The sequence below is a fragment of the Pollicipes pollicipes genome, unplaced genomic scaffold (assembly GCF_011947565.3).
Source record: "Pollicipes pollicipes isolate AB1234 unplaced genomic scaffold, Ppol_2.1 Scaffold_7261;HRSCAF=8764_pilon_pilon_pilon, whole genome shotgun sequence".
NCBI lineage: Eukaryota > Metazoa > Arthropoda > Thecostraca > Pollicipedomorpha > Pollicipedidae > Pollicipes > Pollicipes pollicipes.
In genome coordinates, this window is record NW_023597054.1 from 50,107,416 (window position 1) to 50,124,435 (window position 17,020).

The 17,020-nt window shown below is 57.8% G+C and overlaps 2 protein-coding genes and 1 long non-coding RNA gene across 4 annotated transcripts in view; 2 read left to right on the forward strand and 1 right to left on the reverse strand.

The window, feature by feature from the left end:
* LOC119112104 (BTB/POZ domain-containing protein KCTD9) overlaps positions 1–7,968 on the reverse strand; it is a 17,505-nt gene extending 9,537 nt beyond the window's left edge. The window contains exons 1-7 of one of the 2 annotated variants that reach the window (XM_037236117.1): positions 7,806–7,968; positions 6,913–7,034; positions 6,524–6,730; positions 5,445–5,596; positions 4,915–5,138; positions 2,814–3,009; positions 1,603–1,736 (exon numbers count right to left, since the gene is read on the reverse strand). In XM_037236117.1, the coding sequence (XP_037092012.1) occupies positions 1,603–1,736; positions 2,814–3,009; positions 4,915–5,138; positions 5,445–5,596; positions 6,524–6,730; positions 6,913–7,001 (1,002 nt within the window). In that variant the 5' untranslated portion in view covers positions 7,002–7,034; positions 7,806–7,968. Of the gene's footprint in view, positions 1–1,602; positions 1,737–2,813; positions 3,010–4,914; positions 5,139–5,444; positions 5,597–6,523; positions 6,731–6,912; positions 7,035–7,727 lie in introns of both variants that reach the window. The other variant, XM_037236116.1, reaches the window with a different exon arrangement.
* Positions 7,969–8,289: 321 nt separating this feature from the next.
* Positions 8,290–9,888, forward strand: LOC119112105 (uncharacterized). The gene is made up of 3 exons (XR_005095681.1): positions 8,290–8,322; positions 9,013–9,144; positions 9,758–9,888. It is a non-coding gene; the product is annotated as an uncharacterized LOC119112105 (long non-coding RNA).
* An 806-nt stretch (positions 9,889–10,694) lies between these two features.
* LOC119111580 (KAT8 regulatory NSL complex subunit 3) lies at positions 10,695–14,728 on the forward strand. Its single transcript, XM_037235389.1, has 8 exons — positions 10,695–10,780; positions 11,657–11,918; positions 12,180–12,326; positions 12,730–12,886; positions 13,288–13,730; positions 13,961–14,144; positions 14,439–14,562; positions 14,692–14,728. The coding sequence occupies exons 1-8, from the start codon at positions 10,695–10,697 to the stop codon at positions 14,726–14,728; spliced, it is 1,440 nt and encodes a 479-aa protein (XP_037091284.1).
* Positions 14,729–17,020: the final 2,292 nt, after the last annotated feature.

The following is a 17,020-nucleotide window of genomic DNA, read 5'->3' on the forward strand; positions in this document are numbered from 1 at the left end:
AAAAATGTCTTGTCCATCTACCAACCAACGCTCATGGCAACTCAAAATCAAATCACACTCACGGTAGTGGGGTTGGCACGGAAGACCACAGGCATGCGACACCGCCTCTGACTAGTCCCTGCCTAACAGCGTCATCAATGACTTCCCAACAGCACCCGCTGCGAGGGCCTACTCGCCGGGAAACAGGCCCTGGCACCGCCATCAATATCGGTTCGGAAGAAAAATGATACAGCCGTCACCAACACCACCGTCATCAAAAGTCAAGGGGCTGGAGGCAATTCGAGATAAGATAACTGAGCAGCAGCTGAGATGGAGATAATTCACAGCTCTCGATCAAAAGCAGTGACTCAGCGTCGCCTTTGTTCCAATTTCACACACCTCCATCCACACGAAACTCGGGGGGGGGCCAACATGATACACGCCTTTCTTGACCACCACGTGTCTGTCGTACACCATAAGGTACAAGGCTCTACACAACTGCCCCGCACCATAGCCGGTGCTATCGGGTGGTGATGGCGGGCCGAAAAGAGCCCAGCCCGCCGTCCGGCCGCCGCTTGGGCGGTGCGGCCGGCTGACGGCACAGGTGCAGTCGGCTGACGGCACAAGTTCGGCCAGCTGACAGCACAGGTGTGGCCGGCTGACGGCACAGGTGCGGCCGGCTGACGGCACAGGTGCGGCCGACTGACGGCACTGTGACTGGCCTGGGATCTGTGTTGCGTCGTTGTCAATACAGCGTTTTGAGCAGGTGATTTGCTCCAATGCATGCCGCAAAACTTAAGTTAAAACGGATAGCTATGCGTGGACTATACACGCTGGCATCTGCCTACCGAAACCGAGCACGCGGCTCTTTGCCTTCAAACGGTCACGTGGTCAGGACCTGGTGCCGGCCCCGACCACGTGATCAGCCGCACCGGCGACAGCTGAGGTCAGCTGCTGGTGCCGACCCTGACCACGTGATCGGCTGCACCGACAGCAGCTGAGATCAACCCTTGGTGCCGGCCCTGACCACGTGACCGGCTGCATCGACGGCAGCTGAGATCAGCCCCTGGTGCCGGCCCTGACCACTTGACCGGCCGGACCGACAGCAGCTCAGATCAGCCCCTGGTGCCGGCCCTGACCACGTGACCGGCTGCATCGACGGCAGCTGAGATCAGCCCCTGGTGCCGGCCCTGACCACGTGACCGGCCGGACCGACAGCAGCTCAGATCAGCCCCTGGTGCCGGCCGACCACGTGACCGGCCGCATCGACGGCAGCTGAGATCAGCCCCTGGTGCCGGCCCTGACCACGTTACCGGCTGCATCGACGGCAGCTGAGATCAGCCCCTGGCGCCGGCCCTGACCACGTGACCGGCCGGACCGACAGCAGCTCAGATCAGCCCCTGGTGCCGGCCCTGACCACGTGACCGGCTGCATCGACAGCAGCTGTGATCAGCCCCTGGTGCCGGCCCTGACCACGTGACCGGCCGGACCGACAGCAGCTCAGATCAGCCCCTGGTGCCGGCCCTGACCACGTGATCGGCTGCGTCGGCGGCAGATGAGGTAAGCCAGGGTGTCCCCGACCTCAGCGGCAGCACGTCACCGCCAAGCCGGGGTCGCACCCACCTCGAGGTCGGCTCCGGCCAGGATGGCCAGCCGCAGGTCACAGTCCTGAAGATTGGCGTTCTTCAGCGTCGCCACGCGCAGGTTTATGGAGGACATGTTGCTGCCCGTCAGTATGGCGCCCTTCATGTTGGCACCTGGCGGAAGACACACCGGGAAACGGTGAGCGCGCACACGATTGTCTTGGCGTGAAAGGGCGGCTAAATATATAAATCAACGTACTTGAACAACACGCTATTTAACAACTGCCCTACTCTGCTGCAACAATCAGTCTTAGCAAAGATCTCTATCACAAAATATTTGCACCTCGTGGCCCAAATTCCTGAACCTCCATGAACAGCTAGGCCGTTAATCTAAATCATGAGCTTATTGTCTAGCTGACAGCCCAGGATAAAATGCGAAGTGCATTACCATCGTGAACAATAAGTTTGCGGTTGAGATAAATCCACAGGGTCTCAGGATAATGCCGCACGGACGGCAGCCCCCCTGACGAACAACCTCTTTCCACGGAGATAAACACATGGAGCTGGAGACAGGAGTCATGTCTGCACACTCTCGCTGGACACACGAGTCATGTCCACACGCTCTCCAGGCCGCCTACAGGGTCAATGGAAGTGGCGTTTTTGGCGTTGATCACAGCACTATAACTGCTCTCTAAATACGCGAGATACAAATTGCAGCGTGCTAGATTTTCTTACACGTCCCACTCCTAGTGTCCAACAGGCGCCCGGCCACCGTACCACTCGCAGCTGCAGCCTTCCAACCGACACTCAGCTCCAGCGCTTCCCACGACCGTCTCCAGGGCCCCTGAGACCCAGCTGCAGCACTCCCGGGAGACCCTGAAGGCTTCTGGGCGATAAGAAGGGCTCCTGAGAGTCCGGACGGCCGACGTGTTTTTACTTCGATTTAGTCGCAGAGTTGGCGGCTCGATCGGCGTTCAGATCCTTGCGTCCGCAGTAAGCCGATTGCTGCGCACGCGCCCTGGCACCGACTCCCGAATGGCACGAGCCGGGAGATAATTTGGCCGCCAGCCTGTTTATTAATGGTGGCATGTCTGTGTCGTACTACGTGACACATGGACTCTCTAAGGAAGATACCCCTCCCGCACTCCTCTTCCGAGGCATACGCCACCTTCGCGTGGTAGCCTCTGCGCACCAGCGGCAAGGTACGCGATCCTGCACACACGCGCGCTGTGGACGTCCTGGTAAGCTTACCTTCAAGGTTAGCCCTGATGCCACCCGGGTCTTCAAAGTTGCAGGAGCGCATGTAGGCCGACTCCAGGTTGGCACAGATCATCCTGACGCAGGAAAGCTGGGCCGAGTCTAGGTTGGCGCCGGACAGGTCGGCGCGCTCCAGACAGCAGCCCGTCAGGTTACAGTTGCGCAGGTTACAGTCCCTCAGGCACGCGTACTGTGGACGCCTCCGTAAGGTTACAATCGCGCGGGTTACAGTCCCGCAGGCACGCGTACTGTGGACGCCCCCGTAAGGTTTCAGTTGTGCGAGTTACAGTCCCGCAAGCACGCGTACTATGGACGCCCCGTCAGGTAACCGTTGCGCAGGTTACAGTCCCGCAAGCACGCGTACTGTGGACGCCCCCGTAAGGTTACAGTTCCGCAGGCACGCGCACTGCGGACGCCCCTGTCAGGTTACAGTTGCGCAGGTTACAGTCCCGCAGGCACGCGTACTGTGGACGCCACCGTAAGGTTACAGTTGCGCAAGTTACAGTCCCACAGGCACGCGTACTGTGGACGCCCCCGTAAGGTTACAGTTGCGCAGGTTATCGTCCTGCAGGCACGCGTACTATGGACGCCCCCGTCAGGTGACGGACACGCGGGTACAAGCACCTTGGATGCCCCCGTCAGGATACAATGCCACAGACACGAACACAGTGGACGCCCCGTATCAGGTTACAGACGCGCAGACACGAGCACTGTAGGACGCCCCGTCAGGTTACAGCGTTGCGGACAAGAGTACTGAGGACGTTTCCGCCAGGTTATAGTTCCGCGGACACGAGTACTGCGGAATTGTTCGCTGCGGTTTGTCTATTTTGCAAACGACATTCAATGCATTTAGGACATGACGAGTGAGACTTATCGGTCAGTCCCCCCTTGGAAATTCCACCTAACCTATATGTAAGTGGCGCAGAGTTGTGTGGCGTGTCTTCTCCCTTTCCTAAGGCCGGCGAACGCCACGTAATACTAGCCGCTTTGATGTCATATTGTCTATCATTCATGAAACTGTGGCTGCTGGCATCACTACTTCTGCTTCAAAAAACTAATTCCCGAGACTAGAGATGGCATTGCGAGCTTGAACACACTTGGCAATAACTTAGCGTAAACCTATTAATGCCGCAAAACAACATGAAACATGATCAGCAAACGTAAAAGCGATCGGATGGATGTTGGACCGGATGACATCCGCCGTGTAACGTTTAGTACGGACTACGGGAGTAAGGCAAGACGGTTATGTTCACATTGCACATCTGGTTTTGCACCTGTCTTGAGTTCGTCGTCACGTGGTAGATGCCACAGACTTCGGCGACAGGACATGATTAACGGAAACTATCGGTACTTTCCCAACCAGTCACTAAACGTTCCTGTTGATCATGTCTGCGGTGCAAGCGGGTCACATCTACCACCTGACGAACCCGAGACAGGCTCGAGACCAGGTGCGCGATATACGCATAACCATTTTTCCTCAGCCATAAATACTAATGATCAAAAGCTTAGCATGTGACGGTATGAAGTATGAACTTCAAACGACAAAATGTAGCACATGTCTGGCTTTATGGTAGTGGGAGTTGAAGATAAATACATCCCGTTCTGTGGACGAACCAATGGTGCCACTGGTGCTCAGATTACAGCTGTGCTGGAAGGCGGTCTTGACAACACTCCGCTTAAACCCGCCGAGTCGGAGCAATTTGTTCTCATGGCACTGCCCGCTTTGAGAATAAATCAAATTACGCAGCGCCACCAGGCATACATCATTCTGGCCTACATTCGCCCGGGCAAAGCACATCAATGCCTCTGAAGATCCATTGGCATTAGTCGATGCAAAAAATGGCCTTCAATCACCTATATCCGTCCTAACGCCAGTGGCGTAACCCATTTAAGCCTCCCGCACAATCCACAACACAAAGTAGAACATTGGAACCGGATGTTGATATACCTCTAGGATAGCCATTTACGAAGTGTCACAGTCGCTACCCACCGCCGTTACTCCAAACCCAGCGGAACAAGCACCGCCGGCGATCGTCGGCAGCCGCTCGTCTCGCGCCCCGGGCGGGGACCCGGCCCTCGGCGCGCCCGGTCCCACCTTAAAGTTGATGTTCCTGAGATCGAGCTTGGACAGGTCGGCGCCAGTGAAGTTGACGCCCTGGAAGCGGAGGCTGGCCTGGCTGGGCGTCACCAGCAGGGCACGCACCACCTCTCGGCGCGAAAGCGGCGCGTCGGCGGCGACCGGCGGCGCGGCCGCCGCCAGCGCCTCCAGCCGGCCCAGCAGCGACTCCACCCCGAAGAAGCGCGCCTCCTCCAGCACACCTGGCCACAGACGGCGCGCTCAGCCACAGATTCTGACAAGGCTTACGACACCGGGCGTGAGAGGGCGCACAGTGGCGCAGCGGCACGCCAAGGGCAGCTCACTCAGGCCGTGTTGCAGTCTCGGCGACGCCGACACCTAGTACAGGCATACACACGCACACGCTGCGTGGTAGTTGCTTCGCAAATAGACTGACGCTTGTGTCCGGGCCGTTCGGCAGTATCGGTGGCACGCCCCGTCCGCCCTCTAGCGTTAGGTCTGTGCCAGGTGCCCGGCGCCGGCGGAACCGCGCCGGGCGCGCCCCGTACCGGCCGGGTTGACACCCTCGTCCAGCACCAGTTGCCGCGTGCGCAGGTAGTGCAGGATCGGCTCGAAGTAGGTGGGGCTGCGGTCGATCAGGTAGGCGCCCGAGCTGTCCCGGTCACCGGGACGCAAGCCCTCAGGGTCGCCGCCGAACATCCTGCAGCGACACGGTCGGAAGGCATCACAGCGGCACACGCACCTTGAGACGGTAGCGTTGCCAGTACAGCCAGATTTGCAGCCTAGGCGGAGACACGCGGGGCGATCATGAGGAGGCATTAGGCTCGGCTATCTGTCCGTGTGCGCTGTCATTCATACTATGCGGGGCGAGCTGAGCACGCAGTCAACGCCCAAGTTGAGACCGAATATTGCTTGACACTGTGGCCTGGCGTCCCCGCCAATCAATACCGCTCGTCGCCATGCCCTGGTGTCCCAAACCCCCAAAACCCCCCCCCCCCCCCCCCCCCTCCCCGGACACCACGCATTGGTGCCCCACATACACGTCAACATACCCTAACGTTTAGGTGAGAGTAACACCATGCGTCAGCATGCCGTTCTGTGCCAATCAGCACGCCACCATGTGATAGCATCGCTTGGCCGCATAGTCGTCGAATAGCGTTAGACGACGTGCTCTAAATATTCTGTGAGAATGCCTTCCAAGTCTTGGTCAGCTAAATGTCGTCTGCCACTGTCAAATGGAGTCTGTCCCGGTCTTTCAGTGGGATAAACAGTATCTGCCAGCAGGTCTGCTATCTCAATGAGGTAAGCCTGTCTGTCTGCATGCCATGTTTCATCCCGCTAAATACCGTCCATTACCAAGCCCTGGTCTTGGCCAACCAAACATCAGAATTTTCCACCACTCGACCTGGTGGAAAATTCTGTTAAATATCAACAGCCGGATCCCCTAGAAGTATCCCTCAGCTCACACCGTCCGCTGGCATGACCTACCGCCTCAGTCCACCCAAGATCATCTCTCATGATGCCTTCATATTGCCATCAGCTCAACACTTCCAGTCAGCAAGTCCCCAACTATCAGTCAGCCAGACGCCACCAGACGAATCACCCTGTTATCGGTGTGGGGGCCTACCTGGCCAGCATCGAGTTCGGCTCGACGCCAGTGAGCGTGGTGACACTGGTGGTGAACAGGCGGCCGCCCACGTTCAGCGTCACCCACTCAGTGGTGCCACTGTCGGAGCACCCGCTCCGGACACCAGCGGCGCCGCCAGCAGCGAGGGATGGCGCAGCACGGGAAAACGGCTCACCCTCGGCAGCCGCCAGCAGTATGTCACCATCCCTGCAACATCAGTTGTCACCTGGGTGCTGTGCACAGCAAGCCCATCATATATGCTTCTGGCTAAGATATACTATTAAATGCTGTTCAGCTAAAAATATTACCAATCCAGTCATGACCTTATGATGGCAAACACCATTGCACACCACCTGTTTGAGCATTATATGACAAAACATAATTTTTACCTTATGATGTCTGGATCACTAATGAGACCTCCTTGCTCATTAAACAGTGCTCCAACAGCAAACCCAAGCTTGGATGATGCTGCTGACATCAGGTCACTCAGGGAGTTCCTAAACAGAAGGGCCTGAAACATGCAGAATATTAAACCCAAACTGCATTGAAAAGAATGCAACTGCATGCCAGAGATGGCATTACAACAGTCCACACCAGATGAGCATGATGTAACTGGATGGTGCCCATGAATGTCTGCATTTATCTATAATACTGCATCATTACAATATGCTTTCAGCAATGCAAAATTTTCATAAATGCTATCATATTTAGATGCTTACATGAATGCAATGGTACATCCATGCCCTAAAAATGACATCAAACATTGAGCACTTGAATCATCCCATTCAGTCAGCACATACATGATCAAAGAAAAGAGAACGTGACATCAGTGTCTTGCAAGCTAGGCAGTGGAAATCAGACAAACCCAGTCAGCAGCCTGGTCAGAATTGAATACAGCCAAAATTGTTTCAGCAGAAAAGTGGTAGCGATAACCACTCAGGGGTGCACCTTCCCATCACTTTGAAGAGGCTCCAACTCCTCTGCCAGCTTTAAGAAGTGGACAGATTTGGAGGGAATCTTTCTTTGGGAAAATTATATGGCATCCTTCACAATCTTTCACTGCACAGACAACCCAAACTTATTTTATGAAACTACACCCCTGTAACCTAACACCCACCCATGAAGCCTGACCTTTATGCAAGGTAGGAGCCTTTAATACAGCCCAAAAGGAGACAGGTTTCATAAAAGATTCAAAAGAACTTACATGACCACAGCCGGCACAGCCATTCCGAAAAACTGACACTCTTAATGGTGCTGTCATGCTGATGTGATAACCAGTTACCTAACTACTACTCTACTCCAGTCTGCCTCAGTGTTTGACAACGCCACATGTGCCTGCATCGCTTCGTTTTTTATTTGATTCCCAGCCACTGAACAGAAGCAGGCAGTCCAACGCCCACCAACCCAGTTGCCTGACCCCTTCAACCTCCCCCACCCATCGACAATCCTCTACAAGCGACCGGGGAAGCCGTCTTCTCCCGGTTCCATAAGGCTGCTATTATGGTTTTGTTTATTATCGCAATCAAGTAAGTTGATCAGGTATTGACCCTAGATAATATGACGTATATTTTAATTCAGTCATAATGTTTTGGTTCTAAAATTTTATATTTTGGTTAAAACAACAGACATTTTATTTAAAATAAAGTTACATTTCCTATTTTCTCTTAGATTATAGTCTGCATCATCTTCTACAATAAGAATGTCAGAATATTCTAGGTATGTGGTGCGAATGCACCACAGGAATCGTAAGTGCCGCTAGAGAGCTACCCCAAAGTCCCAGTACTACACAGCGTGGGAATGTGAGCGTGCAAGTGTAATACAAACGATGATAAAAAAGGATAGATAAGTTCACTATGCATGCAGAGTATTTCCTTTGATGTTTTGCTGCGTGGGGGTTCTCCTTGCTGCTATGTTTTTTTTATGTTTGAGACGGAGACGCGGAGGCATACTGGGCTGGAGTTTTGATTTACAATTTTCTGCACGATTTTTCCAGGATAAATATTTTGGGACCATTTTGGTCCCAATTTTTCTTTGAAAAATGCAATTCCTTGAGACCTAGGCACTCAGCTCGCTGAAAGGGGTACAAAATGCTTGCCAAATGTAGAGTTTGGAGTCACACTGCATGTGCATGGAAGTTGTTGCTGCAATGTTACTGTCACATGCTTAGGGTAGCATATTTCTTTCAGTCTGGCCCATAGATGCCATTTTTATAATTAATGCAACCTTTATGTATTTCTGTGCAAACATGTACAGCCATATAGTACATGACTGGGTTGAAACCTGACCAACTTTATATCTCACAATATCACTACATTAACTGCTTGCTTTAATACAAGACTGATATGCAAGCCAATGTTTTACCAAGGTTTATTTGTTGGCCAATGCAAGACCTCTTGTTATTCCACTGACAGGCCTAGAATCACTTCTGAGGGAGGTGGGGGGAGGAGATTATGAGGGTGTGCCCTTGATTACTGTCTGTATTATTGCAGTTAGTCTACAGAATGTCATCCACCCCACTGTCTCATACTCCGGATGAGCCCCTGAGTCCAGTGGACAGCAATGAGGGCGAGGATCTGGGACCACCACAGGGCGATGCGTTCCTGAGGCATATTTCAACAAAGGTGAGCCTGTCAGAAATCAGGCACTTTGGGGCTGCTGGCCAAGTGTGCAACAGTTGCAAACATGGCTGCTGACAGTTTAGATAGGCAAGTATGCATGAATATCTGGTACCATGCACCAGCTGCCTATCTTCAACATATGCTCTTTGTTTTGTGTACATGGATATATTCACTGTGGCTTCACTGTGGTTATGGCCATGGTGCTGCAGAGTCATTTACATGTCCAATAACATACTAACTGCCCAAACTATGTTTAAGTTCCATGAACTGAATTTGTACTGGAAATTTCATCATTGTTCTCATGCCTCTTTTGATTCTATGGTACCTTCACTTTTGATTTTTTGTAGACATGCACTTCCAGTGTGAAAACAGAGAAGTAAGAGGTCACAAGGTATGTCAATATGTGCAGTTTCACACCTCCACAAAAGAACCTGTTCAAATCATATCCATACTCTCGTCATGCTGCATGTCCCAGCTGGTCAGTGACCATTCTGCAGTGTCTCACTAGCTCAGGGCATCTGGCTGCTGCTCCCCATGTACACATGCTCACATCTCTGTTCTGTGCACCACCACCTCCACCCAGCATCTGACTGTGCCTGTCTGTCACCGTCACCAGACTCGTCAGACACACTGTGTGTCACTGGACCACCTGTACACCCGGCCGTGGAGCTGGCGCTCCGACGGGGTGCACGTGCAGCACCAGACCCGTCTGGTGCTGGTCAACCCCCCGGCACAGAGTGGACGTCAGCTGTGAGTGCTCTTTGCCGCTGCCCCTGCCAGCCAGATCAGTCCTCTAGAATGGGGCGACCAGTGGCATGGTGACAAATGGCATCCAAATAAAACTACATAGACCCATGTCACCCACTAGAAGCTTTGGCTAGCTCAGCCCGGACTTCACTGCATAGTATTGTGGATGGGACTTAACTGACAAGCTTTCTGCTTCATGATGATCTAATATGATGTTTTGCAGCAGACACAGTGAACCTATTTCACACAAATCGCCTGTCATGTGGTCTCTTGCACTGTCTTACAGTGCTCCTGACACAGTGAGATCGCCCCTGTGTGCCCCTGCCCCATAGCATGTGTGATGATGGGTGCTGGCTTGTGGCCTGACCCCGCCGGTGACATGATCCCGCTAGTGACGTGACCCTGCTAATTACCTGATCTGCTGGTGACCTGGCCTTGTTGATGACTTGACCTCTCCAGTGACAACTTATCTGGTGACCTGACCCACTGGTGACCTGACCCTGTTGGTGACTTGATCCTGTTGGTGTGGCCACCTGATCCTGCGGGTGACCTGATCTGGCTGGTGACCTGAGTCTGCTGGTGACTTGATCCTGCTGGCGACCTGAGCCCAGTGGCCACCTGATCCTGCTGGTGACCCGACCCTGTTGGTGACATGGCCCCGCTGGTGACATGACCCCACTGGTGACCTGACCGTGCTGATGGCCTGACCCCGCCCCATCCACAGCTGCAGGCTCGCCGGTGGACGTGAGTCGGTGGACGAGGCGGAGACGCTGACGGCCGCCGATGAGCGGGCGGCGCGCGCCGCCATGGACGAGTGTCAGGAGCACGTGGCCAACGCGCGCGACGTGCCCGATGACCTGATCGAACAGCTGACCAGTGAGACTCCCCGGGGGCAGGGAGGGGCCAGGAGTGATCGAACAGCTGGACCAGTGAGACTCCCCGGGGGCGGGGGGGGCCAGGGGTGATCGAACAGCTGGACCAGTGAGACTCCCCGTTGGGCGGGGGAGGGCCAGGAGTGATTGAACAGCTGGACCAGTGAGACTCCCCGGGGGCGGGGAGGGGCCCGCAGCCGGTGGGAACCACTAGCCGACCACTTCCTCCCCCCCCCCCGCCCTTCCGCTGCTGATGGCAGCTAAGAAGATGGATGTTAATTCCCATCATAACAAGATGACATGAACTGATGAGATACACATATGTGACCCTCACGTTTGGAGGCGGATGGTTTTTAATGGAGCTTAAACGAGGTCTGTAGCCATGGGGAGGGGTGACAACGTAACGTTATTTCAGGTGTAGCTTCAAATCATGTTATAGTTTTTTCAATGCTCGGAAACCAGAAAGCCGGGTTCCGCTGGTTTGATCCTTTTTTCTGCTGGCTATCATCGCAAGCAGCACGCTGGTACTTGTGTACAGCTTAAGCTGGAAAAGGGTCAAACGGGCGGAACCTTTTTGTAAATTTGTGGTGGCCTTCAGTGTAACCACAGGACAAGGAGGCCACTAAGCGTAAACAGTGCGTAGCCAAGGAAGGGGGTTTGAAATTGTCAACAACAAAAAAACGTAACGCGATTTATGGATGGCCCCAATATTTGTGGGAAATTTACGCACGCTCAGTAGTTCATAGACAGTGTTCACGCTGCTGCGTGCATCGTTCACACACTCTCCACTGCTTAATATTGGTGACGACTATTACGACAATTTCTCGCGGCCGCCGCGGCAGTGAGGTCATCTGACGGCCGGGCTGCTTGACATTAGTTCACCGTTCCTCCGCCAGGTCATCGTGGAGCCCGGCCAAGCGCCAGCTGCTCCGGCGGATCCTGGCTGCTCTGGACGGTTACCAGCTGGCGCGACGGGCGGTAGCCGGCCGGCGCGGTGCGGCGTTCGTGGCGCGCGTGCACGCGGATCGGTGCGCGTCACGGGTGCGACGCGCTCTGGCGGCGGCCGGCTGGCAGCGGCCGCTCTGCCAGTGGCTGCACGGCCTGCTGCTGCAAAAGCTGGGTCGCGACGCGCTGGCGCTCTACCTGGAGGTGGTGCAGGTGCGTGCGGCGCTCTCTCGCTCGTTCCGACGCGCAGCCGGCTGGCCAGGTGGAGGGCACGCCTCGTGACGGGGGGCCGGCTGGGGCTGCACTGGACCGCGTTCCTGGCCGTGGCTATTCCATGTGGTGTGTAGGCACCACACGTCCCATTACAACAACCCACTGTCGGGCCCTCCAGCGTCTGAGGGACGTCCCGGAGACGTGTGCGGGTGTCTGACGACGTGCGCCGCGGCTGAGCGACACTGCCCCGTCTGTCGGCAGACGCTGACCAGCAAGACGCCATCGCTGGCGGCTCGGCTGACGTGGCCGGCCGGCCCCCGCCACGGCCCGCTCTCCGCCGAGACGCTGGCGCCGCTGCTGCGCCGGCCCTGGGAACCGGCCACCCACATCATCTCTCAGCACAAGCTGGTGCGTACCGAGCGGTGATCGGCGGCGGTCCGATAACCCAGCCGGCCAGGGAATCAGTAAGAACTCACCATTGCCTGTGGCAGTATGGATGGGACGCGTGGGATAGGCATGGAACTTAGCGCTTCAATGGCTTCATTTGGTAAAGTGTTTGAGTAATGAATGCAATATCATAAGATATGCAGTACTATGTCATCACATAGACGTTGCCCACCCTTAAAACCTCGGAATGTTTCACACCTATCCGGGCGGAATACACCAGAACAAAGTCAGAACTGTTCACGATCCGGCGTACTCGGCTGCGCCGTCTCCACCTCCGGCACCGTCCCTGGTGGCGCGCACGCGCCTGTCTGTAGCGCTCCGACCGGCGCCGCTGACCCGCCGGTGCCGTGCTGGTGCCGAGCAGCGGCGCCTTCCCAACAACCCGCTGCTGGTGCTGGTACCGTCGTCGCCGTGCCACGGCTCGGACGCCAGCCGGCTCGGCTTCGGCACCGGCCGGCTCGACTTCTGGCACCGCCAGCTCTCGGCGCTCGGCAAGGTGGTCGCCATCAGCGTGTTCGAGGGTGAGTGGCGCGCGCCGACGGCCGCTCTGCGCCCTCCGCAGGGTCCAGTCGGTCGGCAGGCTCGCTGGCGACGAGCGGACCGGGCGTGCGTAGATGGTTGTTGCCGCTGCGCTCCGACATATACCGTTCGTTGACACAGCAGCCGGCTCTGCCCTGCAGGTGTTTCTGTAGTATCTGGCGATTTTGTTCGCGTGGTGTGTATGTGCGCCGGTACAGTCGTTGCGGTGTGGCGCGTAATGAGCTGTATATGACAGGCTACACGTCTTATAATCATCCGTTGACCCGTGTCTGACCTCGGTTGAACTGCGACTGACGGGCTGGCCCGTCCGTGACTTCGTCTGACCCGTCCCTGACTTCGGCTGACCATGTCTGACCTCGGCTGACCTGCGCCCCGTCGGCAGGTGGCGCGCCGAGCCGCGGCATCACCGTCAGCGAGAGCCTGTCGCACATCATGGCCATGTGCCGGAGCCAGGTGGCCGAGCTGCGGCGGCCCGGCCGGCCGCTGGTCCTGCTCGGCTGGGGCGCCGCCGGTCTGGTGGCCGCCCACCTGGCGCTGGTCGAGCCCGTCAGCGCCGTGGTCGGGCTCGGCTTCCCGTACTGGTCGGCGGCCGGGCGGCGCGGCGAGCCGGACGACCCGCTGCTCGAGTCGCGCACGCCCACCCTGCTGCTGGTGGGCCAGTCGGCCAGCGACGCGGCGCCGCACGAGCTCGAGCTGATGCGCGACCGGATGCGTGCAGAGACTGGCCTGGTGGTGGTGGGCGGCGCCGACCGCCGCCTGCTGGTCAACCGGCACAAGCGGCAGCGCGAGGGCCTGACGCAGAGCATGGTGGACCGCGCAGTCATGGTGAGGGGGCGGGCGGCGGCGGCACGGGTCGACTCGGTGACGACACGCGAGGCGGGCCGTCAGTGGCCGTGACGTGCTGTGACCGTGCCGATAAGTTGTGTCGGCAGCCGGCTGTGTCGAGTGCTGTTCGGTTGGGATATGACGCCCTCCGGCTGGCTGCTCCTGTCAGTTACCGCTCACGCGCCGCGCCACTCGTCCCTCTGACGCGGCATGCGTGCGTCGGCCGGCAGGAGGAGGTCTCCGAGTTCCTGACCAACATCCTGACGCAGCAGCTGGACGGCACGCTGCCCGTGTTTCCGCGGCTGCCGACTCCGCCACTCTGCCGCGAAGACGCGGTGCTGAGGAACCTGGCGCGCGAGCGGCGGCGGCGGCCGGTCGGCCCGGCCAAACAGCGTGCCAGGCCGACCAGGAGCGGTACGGCCCCGCACCCCGGCTAGTAGCCGTCTGCCGCCAGTGTGGTCTGCCTGTCAGATTAGTGTTTGCCCGGACTCCCCTGGCGGCCGGAGACTGTCGAGACGGGCATCTTGTTATTTTCAAGGGATTGGGAATGCCCGGTGGTATGTAGTGTGGAACGCTTACCCGTGCGTTACGTGCGGTGTTGTGCTGATTAGCTTGTGGCGCGTCCGCGTCCGGCGGGCGGACGGCCGCTGCGCGCGTGCTCGGTCACCTCTTTGCTGACACGCGCCGTGTGTGTTTGGCTGACCACAGGGCGTCCGAGGGGCCGGCCGCGTGCCGCCACGCAGCGTCCAGAGCCGGGCGGCTCGCCGGCCGCCGACGACCGACTCTCTCTCGGAGCCGCCCATCATCGACCTGATCCAGGAGGCGGACAGCGGCACGCCCGAGCCCGAGCCCGAGCCGGGGCGGTGGCGCACGTGCCGTCCCCGCCGTCGGCGGCGGTCCACTCCCAGCGCGCCGCCTGCGCCGCCGCCTCCTCCGCTGCCGCCTGCCCCCGCTGCGGCAGCCGCGACGCTGAAAATGATGACGACGCCGCCGTTTAAGGTGAGGAGATAGCCCACGCTCCAGTCGGTCGACGGCCCGACCGGTAGCCAGTGTTGTGATCCTAACGAGACGCTTTTGGGAATACGGGCCGACTACAGGGGACATCTCGTAAAAGACAGACATCTCGATAGGGGATAGACAGATAGGGGACAGACCGACAGAGAGTAGTCGTAGGGGACAGACAGATAGGGAGCTGTTCGTTGGGAACGGACATCTCGTTAGAGGATAGGCAGAAGACAGCTCGCAGGGACGGACAGATGGTAAGCTTGACAGACAGCTTGTAAGGGACAGACACCTTTATAAATAACAGACAGATAGGGACAGCTCGTATGGGAAAGACATCTCGATAGATGACAGGCAGCCAGTGGACAGCTCGCAGGAGATAGACATATCAATAGATGACAAATAGGCTGGGAACAGACAGGCAGGGTAAAGCAAGTAGGGGACAAACAGACATGGCGCAGCTCGTAGGGGACATTATTTCTCGATGGATGACAAGACAGGCAGGGGTCAGCTCGCGGGGAACAGACATCTCGTTAGATGGCAGACACGCAGGGTACAGCTCGTAGGGGACAGCTGGCAGGGGACAGACAGGCATGACAAAGCTCGTATGGGACTGATTTCTCGATAGATGATAGACAGGTAGAGGACAGACAGGCAGGGGACAGCATGTAGGGGAACAGACACCTAGATAGATGACAGACAGACAGGGGACAGCTCGTAAGGGACAGACATCTCGATAGAGACAGACAGACAGAGGGGACAGCTGTGGGGGACAGACATCTCGATAGATGACAGACGGACAGGTGGACAGCTCGTAGGTAGCGAGCGTGAAGGGTATCGTCGAATGTGACGCCGAATACAGCTTGGTGCATGTGATTTAGGAACGCCAAACTGGGTCTTTTGTGACCTTTGTTCTAGCTTGTGTTTCCTAGACAGTCTCTGGTAGCCTCTTTGGACATCCAGACACTGCCTCTGGTGCCATTGTGAGCCCCAAACACGAATTCCACTGGGCGCTCTTGCTCCAGCGCGTGCCCTGTTGACCCCAGTTGAACTCCTATGACCTCCGTTGGCCGGTTTGCGCTGCCTCCGGTGACCTCTGCGTCTCCCAGATTGGGGTCGTGTTTGGGGGCGGCGGACGTCAAGAGGTGCCGTGGCCTGTGTTGATCTCCGCCACCCTCAGACACGGCCACTGCTGCCTTGCCTTGTCCCCAGACGCAGCTCCTGTTAACCTCTGCCGTCCCCAGCCGCAACCCCTGTAAATCTCAGCCGCCCCCAGCCGCGGACGCTGTTGACCTCTGCCGCCCCAGCCGCGGCCTCTGTTGACCTCCGCCGCCCCAGCCGCGGTCCCTGTTGACCTCTGCTGCTCCCAGCCGTGGCCTGTGTTGACCTCTGCTGCCCAGCCGTGGCCTGTGTTGACCTCTGCCGTCCCCAGCAGCGGTCCCTGTTGACCTCTGCTGCCCCAGCCGTGGCCTGTGTTGACCTCCGCCGCCCCCAGTCGCGGTCCCTGTTGACCTCCGCCCCCAGTCGCGGTCCCTGTTGACCTCTGCCGCCCCCAGCCGCGGTCCGCGGTGTGCCGAGCGCCGGTCTGTCCCGGCGGCAGCCGTCGCCGTCGCCCGAGCCGTTCCCGCTGCCGGCTGGCGTCCGCCCGGCGCCCGGCTGCCGGCTCCGGGTCACTCAGAGTCTGGACGGTGGCCGCTTCAGGCGCAGCCGAGGTACGCCGCCGTTCGCCGCCGTGGCTGGGAGAGGACGCCGCGCTTGACCGTTGTTTCCTTCACCATTTGGACTGCGGTTGGTGGGGGGGGGGGGGGGGGGCAATGTCTGCGGCCCACGACTTATATTTGTGAATTGTTTCTTAACACGCCGTGGGCTTTGGCGAGTTGGCGAATCTTGTCGGCGTGGGAGAATGGATCACGGCCATGCCATTATGCTTGTGTTGGTGGGGATGCTGACCGTAATAGCCTCGCTTCTCGCTGTATCGTGTCTCACAGCGCTGGCCGGCGCTGGCCGGCCGCCGCGCCGGAGCGAGCGTCCAGTCGCAGTGTTCAGGGCCTCTGTTGGACGCGTGTGTGCGTGTGTGCGGCAGGCCGGGGCCGCGGCCGCAGCCGGGCCGCCCGGTACGGCGCGGCGCGAGACTTCGTCACCACGGCGTCGATGCTCGGCTCGTCGCGTTTCCTGACGCCGACCACTACGGCCGCCGCCCTCTCCAGTGCAGGTGGGCCCCGCCGCCCCGTGGCCTGGCGCCGCACGACGCCGGGCTCGGTACCCGTCATCATTTTGCCACTGCCAGC

Excerpts from the sequence above, each read along its gene's own strand:
- LOC119111580 (XM_037235389.1), top strand. The coding sequence starts at position 10,695 with ATGGACGAGTGTCAGGAGCACGTGGCCAACGCGCGCGACGTGCCCGAT. Across the intron at positions 12,887-13,287 it reads CGCCATCAGCGTGTTCGAGG|GTGGCGCGCCGAGCCGCGGC; the intron begins GTGAGTGGCGCG and ends CCCCGTCGGCAG. Across the intron at positions 14,563-14,691 it reads GATCCAGGAGGCGGACAGCG|CCGCGACGCTGAAAATGATG; the intron begins GCACGCCCGAGC and ends CCGCTGCGGCAG.